The following is a 21,694-nucleotide window of genomic DNA, read 5'->3' as shown; positions in this document are numbered from 1 at the left end:
GTATAAAATACAGAAATAACGAAGAAAAATGAAGAAAGTGGGAAAACAGAGGAGAAAAAGGGGAGAAGGAAAAAATGTAGGAGAAAGGGGAAAAGAAAAAGAAAAAACATCAACTTCCAGCTCCTTTTGGCACAGTAGATTAGGGTAATAACATAAAACCTTGACTTTTATTTTTACATAATATACTGTATACTGTATAGCCTTGTCTATAACAACTAACTTATCTAATCAGTAAATCAAAGTTTCATTTTTTCCACCTCCAGCACAGAGTTCAAAAGAGGTTCCCAAGTAGGAACAAAATTAACTGTATTATTTTCTTTACTCCAAGCAGGCAATATATTTAGCCATCTCTGCTAACTCCACCAATTTTTGCAGCTGTTCATTCACTTCAAAGAAACTCTGAAACATTGTCAAAAACTTTCTCATTGCTCCAGAATTAGACAGAAGGTGGATCTTCACTTACCAACAGATTTAATTCTGACCTGTAATCAGAAATATGTCATTCTTTTCCTCCCCTAAATTATATCGTTGAACAGAATGCAAAGAAAGTTCGAGATAACAACAGGTGGGTTATTGGTTTGTTTTTTTTTAAAAGAAGTCTTCAAACTGAAAATGCATTTCTGAGCTCAGAATTTCTTTAATCCTAATTGCATACATCTCACATTGAGCTCTATCTCACTATGGATTTCAGCATTTTAATAATAAAACTCAAGTGGGATTTTGTAAGCCCATCCTTGCAGTAGACTATATCTCTACCCAATATAAGGAAAATCAAATATTTTAGCAGGATGACAAAGGAGAAATATGGAGCCTCCCATTGATATACCATTATGGGGATATTTGAATAGTTCATCATAGCTTCCCTACAAACACTTCTGAGTGCTCCTCAAACTTTATGAAAAGGTTAACAGTGTGAAGACATAAAACATGCTGGAAAACTACTGCATATTAAAAAAAAAGCTATTTAATTCTTTTTCTTAGAGCACTGGGGATTGATAAAAGCTTCAAAAACTTACTTAAAAGCCTCCAGAGTGTTTGCTCATTTTGTGATGTTGCTGTAAAAAATAAAAACCTTGAATGAATTCAGTGCTCCAAGTAAATATTTTGGCTGCCATTGTTTAATCCATGCATGCAAACGGGAGGCTTCTGGCTATAATGGACATGTTCAACGAATTTAATCTGTGAATTGGTTAAGCCCTAGGCTTTATCATCAAAAAGTATCCCCAGCATTGTCCATGATCTCAAAGTCATAGAACACAGAATCATATGGCTGAAAGGGATCTTGAAGGTCTTCTAGTCCAACCCATGCTCAAGGCAGGAGGCGGCCTTATGTCAAATGGCTGTCCAGTCTCTTCTTGAAAATCTCCAGTGATGGAGCACTCATAACTTCTGGAGATTACTGATTTAATTATTCTCAGTGTCAGAAAATTTTCTTTTCTTCTAGGATGGATCTCTCTTTAACAAGCTTATTTCTTCTCCAACTCTCTGGTGTTTTGGAGAATAAGTTGATCCCCTAATTTCTATGACAGCCCCTCAAGTAATGGAAGACAGCTATCATGTCTCCTCTAATCCTTTAATAGGCCAGATATATCTAACACCCTGTTCAACAGAAGCAATGAAAATATTCTGACATTAGATTTTAATAATTAAAAAAACAAAAACCAATATTACAACAGAATTGTACAAACTGCAGTTAACAGCCAACCATGTGGTTAATGGCTGAATAAAGCCAACATGGTGTAGTGTTTAGGGGGCCAAGGCTGATAATCCAGATTCAAACTTACTTTCAGCTATGGAAGGAAAATGTGAACAATCCATTTTACAGATATATTGAGTGAGGCCTGCAATATGCATTAAAAGAGGCTAACAAGTATGTAGCACAAACCTTATCAAAGGTCTGCAAAAACAGGTCAACTTATTTCCTTGTTAAACTGCTAGAGATTAAAGAGAAAACTATCCAACATATTGAAGGACAAATATTTTGGAAGAAGAATAGATTTTACCTTGGGAAAGGAAGTCTGGCTAAGCTGGCATTCTTTGTGCCAACAAGAATCTTAGTAGAAATATTTGAGCAATTTATCTAGAAACCAGAAGGTTTCTGATGCAAGTCATTCCCCAAAAATTCCTTAACAGATTTAAGGAGCTTGGACTAAGAGAAGAGAATTAATAACAAGAGTGGGAATAAGTAACAAGAGAATGTAAACAGTTGGATTCCCAAAGGTTGATGTACATCTGTTGATCAATTCTGTCTAAGGCTAGGTTATTAGAAAGAGGGTCAAGGAAAATATGTGGCCGTTGAGTTTATTAGCAAGGAAGCTAATTAAGAGTCCCATTAATTAAGGGATTGAAGAGAACCAGGCCTTTTCATGATGCCTTTCTATACATCCTCGAAACCATTTTGGTCCCTGCATCTCCAAATGGCTACACCAGAGCCAGAAAAACATAGAGGTTCAATGATGGATGGATGGATGGATGGATGGATTGATGGTGTCCATGTTCCAAGTAATGCACCTCTAGAAAACAGAACTCCGAGGCAAGTAAATTTCTCAAGGAACTATTTTATTGGATACACCATATTGGCACAACTGGTGAAAATAAGACTGAATGTTCCTGTGGTTTTCACCTAATTAAAACAGAAAGCTTTCCCCAAGTCACATGGTCCAATTTAGGTGTTGGTCAGTTGCTTGGTTACTTCGCTCATCCTCTCCCAGCCACCTGTTGGAATGACCTTGGTTCCCACAGGAAAAACTTTTTATTTTGACTGCAAAGCCCCAGCTATTTCCCTCCCCCTCCCATCTAGTGGCAACCCTGAAGCCTCAAAGATGGCCCTATCCAGGGTAGATGGATAGATGGATAGATGACAGAGATATTAGATAGACAGACAGACAGATAGATAATAATACATATAGGCAGGCAAGCAGGCAGGCAATGATCCAAATCAGTGGGTATCTTTTGCTGATCCAACTCAGTATCCACATTTTTTTTATTATTACAACCTCTTCTAACTACAAAGAAAAATAGAGAGCCCACACATAGGACACGAACACCTAAACATTTAGTTGAGGCAAGAAAAAAATGCCTTTAAAATATTCAGACCTCAGAAAAAAAAGCTTCAAAACATCGAGCCCCCCAAAGGAGAAGCGTAATTTCTACATGAGGAGTAGGTGCTAACTCAAATTTTGAATCCCATGGTTTCTGTTTCTGAGAAACCTGTGGGCTATTCTCTTTTGAACAGATGACTAACTTAAGCTTTCATGCTGGTAAAAAGCCCCATACATCTTTACCAAACAGCTCCCGTAAAGGGAGACGCTCCCTTGCCAGGGTGCAAACAGAGAAAGCTTTGCTGTGAAAATCCTTGACTTAGAGCCGTTCATTTAATGGCCACTCAGAGCACCGGAATAAGGGACTTACGACCAATATCCTTGCCCTTATGACCGATGCAGCCTCCCCACGGTCACGTGATCAAAATTTGGTTGTAGCAACCAGCATGTGTGTACTAGAATTGCGGGGTTTCAGGGTCATATGGATGGCCATTTGTATCCTTCCCAGCCAGCTTTCCGCAGGCAAAGTCATTGGAGAAATCCAGATTCCCTTAATGACTGAGTGACTCACTCAACAACTTTGCTTAACAGCCATGGGGAAAAGGAATAGAGCTGGAAGGGACCTTGGAGGTCTTCTAGTCCAACCCTTGCTCAGCAGGAGATCCTACTGTCAGGGTTCCAAGTAATAGATCCATCGCAAGGATTCGTCCAAGAAGAGTGTCAGCTTTGGAAGCCATAACTGAGATCAGCTGCTCCCACACTGCCATATTTTGAGGCCGGGAAAATGGGAGGGGGGAATTTCTTGGAGTGTATATAGTTAGACACAACGTTCTTTTTTCTAATTCAAGGTCATGTTAGTTTGCACATAAGTGAGGGGAAGTCTTAAGTTGGGACGGGTGGTGACTGGGGCATGTGATATGATGATGATGGGTGCAGGGGATGGATTTGTAGTTTTTAACTTATTGCAAGGAAGCCCGGAACTTTCAGATTCGGGATTCCCCAGTTGTACCAGTTTACTATCCAATTAAAACAGAACTTTTGAGAAGATGTCTGTCTTGGTGTTATTGGTTGGAATGGAGGTTTTCTGGAACACTGACAATAGCTTTATTGGAAATATCATATCGGCACAGATCTGGTGAAAACCAACTCTGGTTTTCACCTAATTAAAAGTGAAAGTTCCCCCCCCATCCCAAACAATCAGTCACATGGCCCAAATCAAGGCAGCATCTGCTGGTCCGGTGACATCACTCCTCCTTCCTCCGGCCAGGTGTGAGAATGTCCTTGGTTCCCAGGAGAAAGTATTTTGTTTTGACTACACAGCCCCAGCTTATCTCTCAAGCCCTCCACCCTATCCCTGAGCTCCACTGTGGCAGCACTGAAGCTCCAACATGGTTTCAACCAAGCCAGCTTCAGGGTTGACCATTTCAGACAAGTAGCTGTCCAGTCTCTTCTTTAAAAACCCCAGTGATGAAGCCCTTATAACCTCTGAAGACAAGCCTCTTCCACTGGTTAATTGTTCTCATTGTTAAGAAGTTTCTCCCTAATTCCAGATTGCCTCTCTCCTTGATTCATTTCTAGCCGTTGTCCCAAAGGTGCTTGTTCAAGACTGTCTTTGTTTTTCCATGAAGACGTTTCACTTCTCATCCAAGAAGCTTCTTCAGTTCAGTGAAACATCTTCAAGGAAAGACAAAGTCAGTCCCGTTGCTTCTTGAAAAAGCACTTTTGGGAAAGCCATGACTGAGAATCTGCCATAGACATTTCCATCCACTGCTTCTCGTCCTGCCTTTAGGTGCTTTGGAAAGTAAGTTAACCCCTTCTTCTTTGTGGCAGCCCCTGAAATACTGCCACAATGGATACTAGCAATGAATATTCTGCTCCCAACTGTTGAGAACTTCCTGCATGTGCTTTCTAAATTCTTTACTCATATACGGGCCACCTGATGAGGCAGGGGACTTTAGTGCATGTTGCAAAGGGGAAAACCACTCACACAACAAGGCTTGTGAAGTGAGGCAGCCTAACTAATATCTTTCTTAGAGGACTTTCCTGCCCAGTGAATATTTTTCAAAAGACATGCAATCGGTTCAATCACTAGAAAGAAGGGAAAGGGTTGTTTATTTTAAAAACTACTAGACTAAAGCCAATGCCCCAAATTAGTTCTCCATCAGCCAAAACCATAAAAGGACTCAAGATAGCAGCAGAATGCTGAACAGCTGGCCTCTTTCAAATAGAGCTTCATTCTATTTATTTTCCCCCAATGTGGGTTTCCGTCACAAAAACAAAGCTTTGTTAGAAGTCGGCAAAACCAAAATGACCCTTACTCCAGCCAATTCGATCCTCCTGTAAATCAGAACTGAGCTTAAACTGCAGGGAAGTATATTAGGATCCGTTTGCCCAATTAGCCAAAGGAGGACTTAGATTCATTGAAAACAGACACCTATAAACCCACAATCACACAGCTCGGACTGGTGAGTAGAATTACTTCCGGCTCCTGAGATCAATTATTATTTCCTTTCTAAGCCACTATCCACTTTGTAATTAGGGGGGAATTCATTCAAAGATGAGAAGCCATACTTGGACCATCATTAACCGTCATTATGTAATCTGGACCGGTAATTCTCCGCTATGAAAACACAGCTAGTCCTCAACTTACAACTGTTCATTCAAAGTTACAACGGCACTAGGGGACGAAAGCGCCTTATGACCATTTTTCACCTTTACGGCCATTTGCACATCTCCCCATGGTCAGATGAACAAAATTCAGGTGCTTGGCATCTGACTCATAGTTATGACAGCTGGATCACGACCTTCCAACAAGCGAAGTCGATGGGGAAGCCAGATTCGCTGAACAACCGTGTGACTAAATGAACCACTGCATTGATTCGCTTAACAACAGTGGCAAGGAAGGTCGTAAGATGGGGCAACACTCACTGAGGAACTGCCTTGTTAACAAGCAATGTTTGGCTCAATGGTAACTGTAGGTCAATGAACACCGATACCCTGACTTCTTAGCAGTGTTGACAATTGTGGAAGACCCTAGCTTCGTTGGCCAACTTAGAATACTCATTCTTCATGTGAGAAAATAACACATATACTACTGTATATGTGGATTCAGAACTTTTCATAATCACCAGTACTGCTGTAAGTCTGAATAGTTGCTAAATGAATGGTTCTAAGTCTGTAAATCTGTAAATAATTTGTCATTGTACATATATACACAGTATACACATGCAACAAAATTCACATCACACCCAGAGACCAGACCCAGCATGCACACCCACATGACAATCCTCAAACACACCCCCACCTGCCAAAATTCCACGCCCCCTAAAAACGCACAAGCATCCACACAACAGACCAAGTCATACTGTCCAATGGCTCACTGATGGTGGTCCTTAAGTTCATTGTTAAGTGCAATGATAGCTCTGGGATAAAAACTATTCAGAAAAATGTGTGGTCCGATTAATTGTTCTGTATCTTCTGCCAGAAGGCAACAGCTCACAAAGATTGTGAGCAGCATGGGAAGAGTCTCTGAGAATGTTGTGCGAACTCCTCAAACAGCAAGATGTGAAGATGTCATCCAGGGCTGGTAGCTGGAGTCCAATGATCTTCTGGGCAGTTTTAATGATTCTCTGTAGAGCCTTTTTTGTCCGCTCCAGAGCTGCTCCCATACCTTGCAAGAATGCCGTATGTCAGGACACTCTCAGTGGTGCTATGGTAGTAGGACAGAAGTAGATAGTGAGATAGATTTATCTTTCTTAGCATTCTCAGGAAGTACAGCCTCTTCTGTGGCTTCATCACAAGCACGTTAGCATTCATAATCCATGAGAGATCCTCCTATATATAAGTGCCCAGAAACTACCAACCCTCTCTACCTCTTCGCCATTTATGTATAATGGTAAACGTACATCTCTTTTCCTCCTGAAGTCAATTATAAGTTCTTTAGGTTTTTTGTGTTAAGTGTAAGATTATTTTCTTTACACCACAGTATCAGCCCTTGTCAAGAACTACCTGTACTATAGAAATGTATCTCTTGAAAACAGCTGGAAACCAGGACCCCAGCTGGAAAAATCCACAAATGCTGGGTTTTATGCTGGTGTTCTGCTGATTTAACAAAGCCAACTATCTGTAGCTACTGTGCTTATCCAACTCAAATATATTAGACATCCGTAGTTACCAACCTCTAGTTGCCAACTATATAACACTTTGCTATAATCCCATATGGCTTGTTTACAAAGTATTTCTGGCAATTTCCCTAGGGTATTTCTAAATTAATCTAATATAACTGTTACTTTATTGTATTAAAACTTGTAGGTGTTCTTCTTAGTTAACAGTTGATCTTACTGGGATAAGCTCAAAGTGCAGGAAGGAATGCTGAGCATCACTCAAATGCCATTACATTCTTTTTAAGTGGGTGGGGGGGAGAAGGGGGAGAGAGGCACGTGGCCCTCCTCATTTCTAATTCTCCGAGGAAAAAATTCTATGATAACCTCTTGCAAAATGCTCTTCCGAAGTTGCATTCTCCCTGACCGTTCACTGTGGATCTGAAAATATAAACTGTCATTCCTTAGATTCAAAATTTACATTAAATGATAAAAAGTCCATTTGGTTTGGGCCTCCCGAATACAAGGAAATGTGGAATATAACCCATTGTTTGTGGCATTAGTGTATTATCCTGAAGACCCAAAACTATATTCACCTCTCAAAAAAATCTTCAGGGTGATTCCATGATTCTTCCAAGGATAGGCAGGGTGGATAAAAGTTGAGGACTTACCTGTAGAGAACTGGAAACTTAACAAGAGTGACCAACCAAACTCAGCCCTCCCATTACAGGCAGTCCTGAAAAAATTAACTTATGATCGTTTTTCTCCCTTATGACCCTTATGCGGCATCCCCATTTAGACAGGAGCCAGCCGTGTGCAGCAGCAGCCAAAAAAGCCAATGCAATCCTAAGTTGCATTAACAGAGGGATACAATCGAGATCAAGGGAGGTACTAATACTACTCTGTAACACCTTAGTAAGACCACACCTAGAGTACTGCATCCAGTTTTGGTCACCACACTATAAAAATATGTTGAGACTCTAGAAAGAGAGCAGAGAAGAGCTACCAGGATGATTAGGGGACTGGAGACTAAAACATATGAAGAACGGTTACAGGAACTGGGCACGGCTAGTCTAGGGAAGAGAAGGACCAGGGGAGACATGAGAGCAAGTGTTCCAATATTTGAGGGGCTGCCACAGAGAGGAGGGAAGGGGTCAAGCTATTCTCCAAAGCACCTGAAGACCAGACAAGGAACAATGGATGGAAACTGAACAAGGAGAGATTCAACCTGGAATTAAGGAGGATTTTTTCTGATATGAGAACAATCAACCCAGAAGTTGCCTTTAGAAGTTGAGGTTTTTAAGAAGAGATTGGACATCCATTTGTCTGAAGTGGTGTAGGGTTTCCTGCCTAGGCTGGGGGTTGGACTAGAAGACCTCCAAGGTCCCTTCCAACTTATTCCATTCCATTCTAAAAAGTGAATACAACCATTTCGGATAACTCCATGATGGTGAAATTTCCATCCCACAAAATCCAAATCTATCGAACTGAAAATGCAGAGAGAAAGGATTTTTAAAAGTCCCCTTCCCACTCCCTAAAAATCCATTTCTAGAAAATATTTTCCACTTTTTTTTAAAAAAAAATTACTTCGAGTTATGGATTCAGGAAGAGCCGAACCAGGTAAGATGGCATGAACGAGACCTTATCCAACGCAAACGTTACTGGATTTCTTAAAGGGGACCCGAAGGCGACCAAGGAAAGGGGAGGAGTGTAAGTTTCTTTTCCTAGTCGTACTAAAGTTGTGAGTAAGGGACAACTACGCAGCCAACCTTTACTCTCCAAGATCTGCAAAAACCCGTTGGCCATCTGCTCCTTTTATCTCAACCATCTATTTACCCAACTCCAGTGTTTGTGCAATGAATGTTTTAAATGATGCAGCTGCAAAACTCATTTGCTATGCCTCCTTTTGTGAACCAGTCATCAACTATATTACTTTTTCCCCTTCTCTGAAACAGGTCTATTGACAGATGAAACATGCCCTAGCATACAATTTAGCTCATGGCGGAGGCCATCTTTTGCGTGGCAATACACTTGCAGGCACAGTCATAAAACGAAGTGCGCCCCAAAAGGAACAATCACATCGTTTAAAACCTCCTGCTGCTTACCAACTGAATATCTTTCCTCTACCTTCATTCACTTATGGGTAGTTCTCGATTTACGACCACAAAGGGCAACTGAATTCCTGTTGCTAAGCAAGGTGGCTGTTTAAAAAAGAGTTCTGCCCACTTTTGCAACCTTTTCGCCACAGTTAAACGAATCCGGCTTTTCCCCATTGGTTTTGCTTGTCAGAGGTTGGGTGGGAAGTTCGCACATGGATATCAGATGATCTCAGGATGCTGCAACCATGATAATAATAAATACATGCTGGTTGCCAACTGTCTGGATTTTGATCACACGACTGCAAGGACATTGCAATGGTTGGTGATGCAAGGACTTAGACTTATATACCGCTTCGCAGTGCTTTACAGCCCTCTCTAAGCAGTTTTTACAGAGTCAGCCAATTGCTCCCAACAATCTGGGTCCTCATTTGACTCACCTCGGAAGGATGGAAGGCTGAGTCAACCTTGAGCCTGGTGGGATTTGAACTGCCAAATTGCAGGCAGTCGGCAGTCAGCAGAAGTAGCCTGAAGTACTGTATTCTAACTACTGCGCCACCGAGGCTCTTATAATCCCTTCTGTAACTTTGAACAGTCACTAAATTAAGTCAAGGACTACCTGTTTACTATGATCTAGTTTACTGTTTACTAGTATGAACTAATTCATACTATGGACTATAGCAGGGGTCTTCAAACTTGGCAAGTTTAAGACTTGTGGACTTCAACTCCCAGAATTCCTCCTCTAGTCATGTTAGCTCAGGAATTAACAGAGTTGGAAGGGATCTTGTGGGTCATCTAGTGCAACCCACCCACCCAAGCAGGAAACCCTATACCATCTCTGACAAATGGCAGTCCAGTCTCTTTTTGAAAGCCTCCAGTGATGAAGTTCCCACAACTTCCAAAGGCAACTTCTGGGTTGATTGCCAAATTTGAAGGCCCTTAGACCAGGGGTCCCCAACCACTGGGCCCCGGACCGGTACCGGTCTGTGGATCATTTTCTACTGGGCCGCCGGTTTGCTGGGCGCCGCCATCTTGTTTCGATGAGAAAGTGCTTCCGGGTGAGCTTTTCTGGTTGGAAAGTGGCGTTTGGGTCCTGAAGGAATCCTCACGCCTTAGTTTCATTGAAGGGGGGGGGCTTCGAACGAAGAGCCGTCCCGATGGTGGAGGAGATTAAGAAAGCACAAAAAAGCACAAAAAAGGTACAAAGGAGGAGTTGAAGGTGGCGGGGAGAAGTGGGGGACGGCTGGCTGGCTGGTCACTCGGCTCACCTTGCCTTGTCATGCGTGCTGATGCCGGTACCGGGCCGCGGATCATTTTGTGATGCCGGTACCGGGCCGTAGCACAAAAAAGGTTGGGGGCCACTGCCTTAGACTATAGAGTTGAGTCTCTCATAAAGCAGGGAGAAGCTTGAAAACAATAACTGTGAGATGGACCTTGTAGTCCTAGTGGATGATCCCTTAAACATGAGCCAGCAGTGTGTGGCGGCAGCCAAAAAAGTTAATACAATCCTTGGTTTTATAAACCAAGAATCAAAATCACATGGAGTATTAGTACCGCTTTATAAATCCTTAGTAAGGCCACACCTGGAATACTGCATCCAAGTTTTGGTCACCGCATTACAAAACAGGTGTTGAGACTTTGGAAAAAGTGCAGAGAAGAGCAACTAAGATGATTCAAGGCCTGGAGACTAAAACATATGAAGAATGGTTGCAGGATTTGGGTTTGGCCAGTCTAGAGAAAAGAAGAATTAGGGGTGACATGATAGCAGGATTCCAGTATTTGAGAGGCTGCCACAAAGAGGAGGGGGTCAAATTATTGTCCAAAGCACCAGAAGGCAAGACAGGAAACAATGGATGGAAACTAATCAAGGAGAGAAGCAACCTGGAATTAAGGAGAAACTTCCTAACAGTGAGGACAATTAACCAGTGGAACAGCTTGCCACCAGAAGTTGTGGGTGCTTCATCCCTGGGGGGTTTTCAGAAGAGACTGGACAGGCACTTGTCTGAAATGGTATAGAGTCTCCTGCTTGAGCAGGGTTTGGACTAGAAGACCTCCAAGGTCCCTTCCAGCTCTATTCTGATGAAGATCTTGTTTGTGTAGGAGAAGACCAGCCTGAGCCCAAGAGTGGGGTCAAATGCATCATCAGTTTGGAGTCTCTACACACACAGAGAGAGTGTAAGAATCTAGCACCAATTCATCTTGACCATTAGTAGATCAGATTCTTGTGCATAGGTTGCATGACATAAATTTGTAAGCACTTTTGAACATTATCCTGACTCCTGACTGTTTTGCAATGGGAGTTCTTGTTTTGTATTAAAAAGATGGGTATGATATTGTCCTGTTTTACACATCCCACTAAGCCAGAATGGGGTTGGATTGGATTTTGTCTACAGCACCTTTGTGACTTAGGTTGTCTTAATATGAAATCCAACCACCAGGTTTTGCAAACCATGGATTTAGCATGATCCCTCAATCGTGCCATGATACCTTGCTGAAATCATGGCTTGGTTCAACTTGATAAAAGAGGCAATTATAGAACCTCTAACCATTCACTCCACACAGACCCACTGAATTCATGATATTCTGAATTGACAAAATGCTATGTTCTATGAGCAATAATTATTAGTCATGTAACACCAATCATGTGTTATGCATTACAGATCATCATATTATAAGAGAACATCAGGTATAGCAATCCATGCTGGCCAATTTATACATCACGTAACATACACTCATATAGGCATTAGACATTGATTCAACACTCACAAATTCACACTGCCTACCTATTGTTGCTAAGTATTGCTGAGTTTGAGTTTACAGCCTATATGTAAAGATTAGATAGACAGATGGTGATAGATAGATAGATAGATAGATAGATAGATAGATAGATAGATAGATATGACAGCAGATAGAAGCAATTTGAGATGAGTAACCATCAGAAGCTGTTTGAATGAAGTTATAATTGAAAAAGCAAGCTATATCTAAAACCATCTTTTGCTAACAGTGGTTTAAAGCTGCATAAATAAAGTTTAAAATCTATAATCACAGTCTTCAGGCATTTTACTCTACAGAAGTCACTAAGATTACTGGACTTGTTCTAGCTGTAAGGATTATCCAATATTTGGAAACAAGTTCTTATATCCTGTCCATTTCAACAGTCCCTCTTCGGCCTTTTGTAGAAACCCAGTCCAAGTTATATTCTTCATTAAGCAGGGGGGTGGTGGAATATAGGAATTAACAGTTTCTAGCCGATCAAATGGGAGATGGATATTCTAAGAAACAACAACATCCATCAGCTGCCCTCTACCTTCCTTCTAGAAACAAGGCTGTACAGTATTTTATTTCAAATATGATTACAACTGGTTCTTTTCCACAAGCATCTAATTTAAAAATTGTGCAGATATTAAAGTTGCAAATAAAACAACAACAACCAAAAAAAAAAACCTGCAGTGTTGTTTTATTCATTAGCTATTAGGCATCCAGACAATACACAAACTATAAATTTTTTAAAAAAGTAATGTATCATAGAAACAGTTCTTGAATGCAAACAGCAGAGAGAATTCATGCTCAACTAAATTTGCAGCATTATACATTTGCTGACCACCAAATGGCAGTGCAAGGTTGTTTAGGGCTTATTAAAACCTTTTTTTAAAAAAAAAAGAGTGATTCTGCAACCTCTAATTCGTAACAATGTCTCTCTCCTTTCTTTTCATATCATCAACACATCAGCAAGCTGGTATTTTCCATGTTGCATTTGCCAAGGAGAATATACACTTAAGGCTTTGTTCAAAGACTGTTCCAATTTTGACTGGTGAAAAGGCACAAACACACACACAAACACACCCTGCATTTGGTTACACTGCATTTACTAAATATATGAAATTAACTATCGGCTTCTAATTTATATAATTCTTAAGCCCTTCACTCCACGGAAAGCTACTGTAGATATTCCTTCCCACCATGCATATATCTGAAATTAGAGCTGTCTTAATGGGGGGGGGAATCATTTTGGTGACATCCATCCACCAAGGATTAAATGGTTCCAACAAGAAACTTCTGAAAACACTTCCCAACATTTTTTTAAATAATATTTTCCTTCCCTGCTGGCTTTCCATTTTCCCAAACTTTTATCAAGTGACACTAACAGTAAAACCAGATATCGGTGAAGTTCTTTGCATGGCACTGCAATTTCTCAGTATCTTAAGGCAGCAGCATCTCACATGAGAGGGCCCCTAGGTTGCACAAACAGAGTCAAAAGGGGACGAGTTCACCGTGAAAGGGATCTTTATAAGACATGGACGAAGGCCCAGTGCTAATAACTTGGCGTGCTATTGACACAAGCATAGTGCAAATAGCCAAGTCCTTAATGGAGTAACATGAGTCACCTTAAGTTTGAAATTTTCCCTTTCCTTGTCTGGCAGCTGGTGAAAACAAACCAGATACGGTTTGAAACATATTTTGTGTAATGCATTTAGCCGCAGGGAATATCCATCCCTTCTGGCTATTACATGTATTCTGTCATCTGTAATCTCTTGACAAGAAAGGGAGATATCAATAAGACATAGAACTAAGCAGTGGCTACAACTTTTCCAGCTGGCTCAATGAGACACTGTTAAAAAGGTTCTTCTATTGATGAAGACAGGAGCTGAAGATGTGGTAGCCACCTCCTTCTCCATTGGGGTGGATTTGAGTTGATCCGGCTTGCTGGCATGGCTTTATTTTAGATGAAAGGCTCACGAGATTCCCATCAAGTTTCTCCCCAAAAAACATGCTCGGTTAGTAGAATCAAATCCTTGCTTTAAACATCCTGAACCAGGAAGAAATGTGGAGGAATGTGGAAAAGGGCTGGGACTATTGTGAGAAGAAGGACAGAGAAATGGCAGGAGGCAAAACACACAACCACTAGTAATCCATACGACTGTAATGCAATCTAAATACCCAGCCTTAAACACACACACACATACACACACACATCTGATTTCAGAACCACCAAATAAAAAGCAAAGCCAGCAGCTGCTTCCAAACTCCTGCACCCAAAGCAGAACCAGCAAAACTGTTTATTGTTCTCCCCAAAAGACAGAAAAGCACATCTTTAAAAATGCATTTTTTGGGGGGGGGGACTTGGATACAGCATGCACGGGGATGTTTTCTTCGCCAGCAGGTCCCCCCACAACCAATGAAAACCACCCTATCCTGAAAGGAGCCCACTCTGTAAGCGCCAAACGAGAACTCTGCCTTCTTTCCATCGAGCTGGGAGGAAGTTACAAGGGATTGTATTTGCAAAGGGGAAAGGGGGAAATGGAAAACAGCAAACAAACAACAACAACCAAGGATGATTTGGAAATAACTGAGAAAGGACGGGAGGAAGAAAGTTCTGGCGAGGAAAATAAAAACTTGGAAAGTTCTGATTATTAAAAAAAAAACTAGTTTTAAAACCGGTGCATCGGTCGAAGTTGTAAGATCGAGACCATCTCTTTTCCCCCCTTCTACTGCCTCCCCTCGAGTTACATGCCACCAAACCAGAGCCGCCACCCACCATCTCTACCAAACTATGACCAAAACCACAACATCATCCAATGCAAAGCCAAAAACTATAACACAGTTACGCACCCTCTGGAACAAAAGATTAAGGGGTGGGGGGCGCGGGGAGAGAGAGAGAAATATAGAGAGAGAGCGAGAAAGGGGGAGGGGGAAAAGGGAGGGAAAGAGGGAGAGAGGAAGAAGAGGAAAGGAAAGAGAAGATAGAGAGAACAGGGAGAGAAGAAAGGAGGCAAGGAGAGAAAGAGAGAGGGAGGGAAGGAGAGAAAGAGGGAGAGAAGGAGGGGGAAGACGGAGGAAGAGAGAGGAAGAAGAGGAAAGGAGAAGAGAGAGAGAAGAGGGAGAGAGAGGGAAGGAGGGAAGGAGAGAAATAGAGAGGGGGAAGGAGGGAAGGAGAGAGAAGAGAGGGAGGGAGGGGGAAGAGGGAGGGAGAGAGAGGGAGAAGAGGAAAGAAGAGAGAAGAGAGAGAGAAGAGGGAGAAAGAGGAAAGGAGGGAAGGAGAGAAAAAGGGAGAGAGGGGGAAGGAGGGAAGGAGAGAGAGAAGAGAGGAAAGGAGGAAGAAGAATGAAAAACACCCACCTTGTTATAGCTGTAGTAACCCAAACACTGGGCAAAGTCCAGACTGGAAGGGTCTCCGGGAAGGGAGCTCCCCGAGGCAGCGGGATAAAACCTTACATCCATTTCGCAGGGTTGATATCTTGGGGTGCAGCAGGGCGCAGTGGGGGGTTGGGGGGCAGCCAGAGGGGCGGTCAGGTTGGAGGAGGGGAGCGTGTGTGGCGGGGGTGGGGGGTGGGGTGGAGGGCAGAGGAAGAGTCGGAGATCGGCTTGGTCCAAAGGGGCGAAGTTCTGGAGAAGCTTGGACTAGATCCACCTTCCAAAGGGCTGCCCCCCTTCTTCCTCCTCCTCCTCCTCCTCCTTCCCCAGCACACCCACAAAAACAGGCGCGCGCGGGCGCAGCACACACACAGAGAGAGAGAGAGAGAGAGAGAGAGAAAGGTCCGCACTCCGAGCAGGCAACCACGGAGCAAGTTGCCGGGCTCTGCGAGGCAGGAGGGAGGGAAGGAGGAGGAGGAGGAGGGATGATAGAGAGGGGGAGAGCGGCAGGTGAGCCGGAAGGGACAGGTGAGGGGACGCTCTAGGGGGAGGGAGGAAAGGGGGAGCCACCGAGACGGAGGCGGCCGCTGTCGCCGGGGCTGAAGGGGTGGGGGGCCGTGGGGTGGGCAGAGCGCGCGTCCTCGCCCCCTTCCCTTCTCTTCCCTTCTTCGGCTCCACCCACCCCTTCCAATGGCAGGCAAGGAGCCCGGGGGTCGCCTTCCCAGGTGCGCTGCCACACAAAGGAGCCACGAGCCCGAGAGCAACAGCGGCAACAGCGGCTCTTCCATCCACTCCACCTCTTTCCTTCACCCCCCCTCCGCAAATCAGCTCTGGGTGGGACGCCGACTGGGGAGGGGAGGGGAGGGGGGGCGAGGGGAAAGGGGAAAAAAGAGCGGGGTGCGCGCGCAGCCCCCTTTCCCAGCCCTCTTCTCCCCCCCACTTTCCCTCCCCTTGGGACTCTTGTGAGGAGGAGGAGGAGGCGAAGCTTTTCCTTCCTCAAAGGGGCCCCGGCCAGGCGGGGAGACCGTTCTTGGGGTGGAGGTCTCTAATATCTCCTCAGTCCCGGGAAGGGTCTCCTCGAAAGGCCGAGAGAAGGCGGGAAAGTGGGGAGAGCAGCCCCGGGATCGAGGCGGGTGTGGGGGTGGGTGGGTGGGGGTGTATATCCCCGCTTCGCCTTCCCGCCAACTTCGCCTCAGGAGGATGGCGCGCTCGCCTTCGAGCCTCCTTGCTCCGGACGGCTCAGCTCGGCTGTCCCGAGTTTTCCGGGCTGCCCGTGGGAAGGGGCAAAACTTTCGAGCGAGGGTCAGTCCGCTGACTTGGCCGGCCTGGCCGGTCGAGATGAGTGTGGTGGGAAGAGCGGGAAACTTGGACGACGCGAGACTAATTGGACGTGTGGACGCGGTCTGGTGCGGGGCGAGAGGGGATAGGATAGAATAACCCCGTTGGAAGGGGTCTTGGAGGCCTTCTAGTCCAACCCCCTGCTCAGGCAGGAACCCTATTCTGTAGTCCCAAAGGTGCTTTTCTCCCCCTCCCTCCTCCTCAAGAGGCAATTGGACTTTTCTTGTTTTTGTCTTTGAAGAGCTTTCGCTTCTCATCCAAGAAGCTTCTTCAGCTCTGACTGGATGGCGGGGAAATCCAGAGAAATCATTCCCCACCCTCCAAGCAAGAGCCCAGGAGAAAAGATAAAACAAGGGCACCCTTGAATTATAAATAGGACATAGAATCGTAAGGCCGGAAGGGACCTTAGAGGTCTTCTAGACCAACCCCCTACACAAGCAGGACAAATGACAAATGGTTGCCCGGTCTTTTTTTTTTTTTTTTAACTTCCAATGATGGAGCACCCACAATTCTGGGAGGCAAGGTGTTAACATGGAAAGTTTTCTCCGTTGATGTCTGCCCAGTTCTTATTGTGGGCTGCATCTGTGAAACGGGAACATTGTTTTGAAGAGAACCGGCTGGCACAACCAGACAGGCATCACCTGTTGTAATTCGATATCTAAATTAACACACTTCTGAGGTTCACTTCATGCAGTGACACATCAAATAACAAAATGCCCTGAGTTTGGCACAAGGATTTTAAGCCACCACAACACAGGTTTACAGGTCAGGTGAGAGATGGTCATGGATAAATGACCTTATTTCAGAAATCGCCCCCCAAAATTGTGTTAAAGGGTTATAACATCACGATGCTCCTGATCACCTTCGGGTTCCTACAGTAGAAAAACCTATTGTTTGTTTGTTTTGTGACTAAAACAGTCCTCGCTTGGACAAGTTGTTGCAATTTTGCCAACATTTTCAGAAATAGTTTGCCTTGGCCTCCTTCCAAGGGCTGAGACACACCCAGCTTCTGCCTCTAAGAAGGCAGGACTAGAATTTGGGAGTTTTCAGCTGGTATTGTATTATTTTCCTTCACAACTACTTTAATCTGTTTTTTTTTTTTCATATTTATTCATATGCAAAATCTGCATCTGACCTGGGATTTAAGCAAACCTCCACCCACTATAGTTCCATCACTAGCATCATTATTTGCAAAATGTTCCAGGATGTGCTTTCCAACACTTCATTTCCTTGAAATAAATAAATAAATTGCCATTACTCCACCACTTGTAATTGATTTTATTGATTCATACTGTCACGCTGCCTCAGTTTAGAGGTGACTATACCATTCTTTCTTTCTAGCATCCAAATAGGATTTCAAACATCTACTGTAGACCACTTTAAAATCTTTTCCTTCAAAGGTATTTAAGAAAAACACTTGAGGTCTAAATTAGATATGGGACATAAGACAAAGGAGTGTTAACAGTAGGGGAATTACAGAAGCATAAGAGGGATTAGGAACTACATGCATAGATGGTAGAATTCTGTTTTAATGTAGAACACCAGATTGTGTTATTTATCTTTTAAGCTTAATTTTTGAAGTTTCCTCTCTTTCCCCTTAGTGAAACTAACATACAGCAAGCATTGTCTCCAGAGGAAATGGTAGATACAGTCATATCTCACGTATATAGAAAGGGGCAGGGCTTGGATTGTGCTGCCATCTTGATTTTTTGGGAACCCTCCATGGAGAATCCTGTTCACATCTATGAATTGTCATTAGGAGGAAAAACAAACAATAGTTGGGTGTAAGAAAGAGATTGGCATTGAAATAGCAAGCATGAGGTAGAACAGTGATGAGATTTGCACACTAAGCCCTAAAGTGATTCGATTTTGGCCTTTCTAGTTGTATGAATTGTGCTTTGTAAACCAGAGTTTGGTTTATTCAGTAAAGTATGTTTGAATAATGATTAGCAAGCTAAGGTGACTCAGTGAGTTATTCTGATTCTATTCTTACAAGTAAATTCTTATGCAGCCTCAAGTAACTTATGCATCAAGTTTTCCAATAGTTTGGGTCTGAACATTAAGAATAGAAATATTTATTAATTACAACCTAGTTGGTTGAGATCCTAAATTAAGCAAACTTTAAAAGTATAGAAGGAAATCGTATCTTTGTCAGAACAGGCAAGGCCATTACGATGACACAACACAAACCATAGCCTTGCATCCAAGCTTCATTCAGCAAGTTGTTATATGTGTATATAAAAAAAGGCAAGGTGTGCATGACCAGAGCATTCTCAACCCTTTCAGATTTTGATCCTTTGGCACAAATACCAACTGCCCTTCCCACTGGTAAGTTTGCAGTTCACTGGTGTGCCCAGTTAGGGAAAAGAGGCACATGGTTTGAACCTTTGGACTTGTAAAGATAGGGAGTTGGCAGTTCCTGCTTCTATGCTCTAAGTACTTTTTTCTAGAAACCTAGCTGTGTTCTTGAACTAGAAAGCCTGTGAGTATCAATGCACTAGGACTGATGAGGTTACCTAGCTTGGGTAATGAAAGGTCTGCAAGAAAACAACCAAGCACTAAAGACCCCCTTTTTGAGTTCACCTGTAAATGGGCTGATAGGGTTAATCATGTACCATCAAGTCAGTGTCAATTCTCAGCAACCACACAGATAAGAGCTTCTCCAGCATAATCTACCCCAAGCCTGACCCTTTAGGTCTTTCAGTGGTGCATCCATCACCGCTGTAAATTAGTCCATCTTACTGGTAGGTCCTCTTTCCTTCCATCTTTCCCAACATTATTGGCCTTTTCAAGGAACCTGGGTGTTTGCGCCACGTGTCCAAAACATGGTAATCGGAACTGGGCCGCTTGTGCCTCAGAACTTTTGACTTGCTGTGGGATCCATTCATTTGAGGGAGCGAGAGAGATCTCAAATGGCGAAGCAGCATTGTGTGATGTAACATGTAATTCCCACCTTGCATGGTGTAATGTGAAGTCCACTGCTTGTGTACTACATAAAAGTCTCACTAGTCACTGTGACAACCAAATATAAAATTAGATTGCTTTTGGTCTGAACTAACACAATTCAACCCTTCCTGTTTTCCTAAATGGCATACAGTGGAATATAGCACAGTGGGAAATTTCAGAACGCGACAATATCACTGATTGATTGTAGTTAGGTTTTTCTCCAAGACCATCTGCTCCTTCAGATCTTCCCATCACCAGTGTAAGTTCCTCCACCTTGTTGCTAGTCATCCTCTTTTCTGTCACCTTTCCCAATATTACAGTCACTTCCTAGAGAACTAGATCTAATTTTGTTTGGAAGAGAGCGGTCAAAGGCCATCAAAGAACCAGGTGGCTGGACACCATCAAAGCTGTCACCAGCCAGAGTATAACAGGGATCCCCAAACTTGGCAACTTTAAGACTTGTGGACTTCCAACTCCCAGAATTCCACAAGTCTTAAAGTTGCCAATTTTGGAGACCTCTGGTGTAGAACAACTCAAAGAAGTAGTGCAAGATTGGAAGTTGAGGAGAGACCTGGCCCATAGAATCACCAAGAATTGGGTTCAACTGAACAGATCATCATATCATCAATCCTGGTTATTTGTGTCTCATTTTCCTTTCCTTGTTTTGTAACCTGTTTGTTTGTTTTCTTGGCTGGACAATGCCATAAGAGATGGGAGACCACATCTGACATCTGCTCACACCTGCTTCCTTGTCCCAATCTCCTCTGAGAATCACAGTGTTCATTTGTTCTTTACTTCGGAGAGCAGTACAGTAAACTGTAAATGTACAGCTATATAATCGTACTAGAAAATAAAATAAGACTGGTGGGCTTTCTACATATATTTGTGTAGAGGGAAGGCTAGCATTAGCAGCAATGAAATCCACCAACGAACATATTTTTATCCCCTTCTTCAGAATCTTGCATGAACCATATAACCTCGGGTATTGTGTCTTTTTGTTTTAAAGCAGATGTATTTTGTAGACTTAAACCTGTAACTTATCCATTGTGCTGGACTGGAATGGGGCCTACCCCTGTTTTCTGGAACTGTTTCAAATCTTCCCTCCGCCCCCACCTTCTCAGCATTTCACCACCTGTTTCGTGAATTCATACTCCAAAGGAGATCCATGCAATTAGGAACAAGGAAATGAAAATAAATGACCTTGTTGGTTGTTTGCAACAAAGGGACTGTGCAAAATTAATCCAGCAAAGCTTGACCTTATAACCTCAGGAGAGGAGGGGGAAACCTCTTCCCTGGTAATAAATGCACAATACATTACACACACACACACACACACACACACACACACACACACACACACACCAAGCTGTTAAAAAAAAAGCAAAACGTTATCAAGCAACTCTGCCTCTTTATTATGGATATTTGAGGAGGATATTCAAAATATTAAATATTGAACAAGGGAGGTCAGAGCATTTGCATGAAAGCAAAGATGTCTAGGCAGAGCTAGAACGGGGGTTCATTACAAAATCCGCGCAGCGGGAAAGCATCAAGAATAACTTCAAAAATAAAGACAACTCTTGATCTGCATTAGGGCTGGGTTTGGTGTTGGTTTTTTTTTTTTTTTTTTTTTTTTGAGCTTTGCTTTGGACTTGTTGAAGCTTTTCCTGTTGGTTAAATTTGATAATCTCTCCTAATGAGATGGGGCAGGTGGAGGAAGGACTCTGTGTGTGTGAGAGAGAGAGAGAGAGAGAAAGAGAGAGAGGGGGAGGGAGAAGGAGAGAGAGGGAGAGAGGGAGAGAGAGGAAGGCAAAATTATCCATCTGGATTATTTGCTCTTCTGTCCAACTGTACTGGGTCAATTGATCCAGCGTAAGGATTGGTCATGATGATATTGTCCATTTAATTATTTGTTTGGTTCATTGCAGAACCATCCCAGGCCCATTGACTCAGACATAATCCCCGTACAGTTCAATTAGGCTAACTCCCAAGTAGGGTTGTGCAAAAGGACAACAATGTTGATCTGTAATGGACTCTTACTAGC

General features: G+C 43.1%; 1 protein-coding gene across 1 annotated transcript in view; it reads right to left on the bottom strand.

The window, feature by feature from the left end:
* The window catches only part of TOX3 (TOX high mobility group box family member 3), a 76,069-nt gene extending 60,499 nt beyond the window's left edge, over positions 1 to 15,570 (bottom strand). Inside the window, 1 exon segment of the mRNA XM_087971469.1 lies at positions 15,355 to 15,570. Coding sequence (XP_087827595.1) covers positions 15,355 to 15,456 — 102 coding nt within the window. The 5' untranslated portion in view covers positions 15,457 to 15,570.
* Between the last annotated feature and the right edge of the window lie 6,124 nt (positions 15,571 to 21,694).

Source organism: Notechis scutatus, chromosome 9, assembly GCF_049901735.1.
Source record: "Notechis scutatus isolate UNSWTSFEM ecotype Mainland chromosome 9, rNotScu1.2, whole genome shotgun sequence".
Taxonomy (NCBI): Eukaryota; Metazoa; Chordata; class Lepidosauria; order Squamata; family Elapidae; genus Notechis; species Notechis scutatus.
This window is presented reverse-complemented; position numbering and strand designations above follow the sequence as displayed.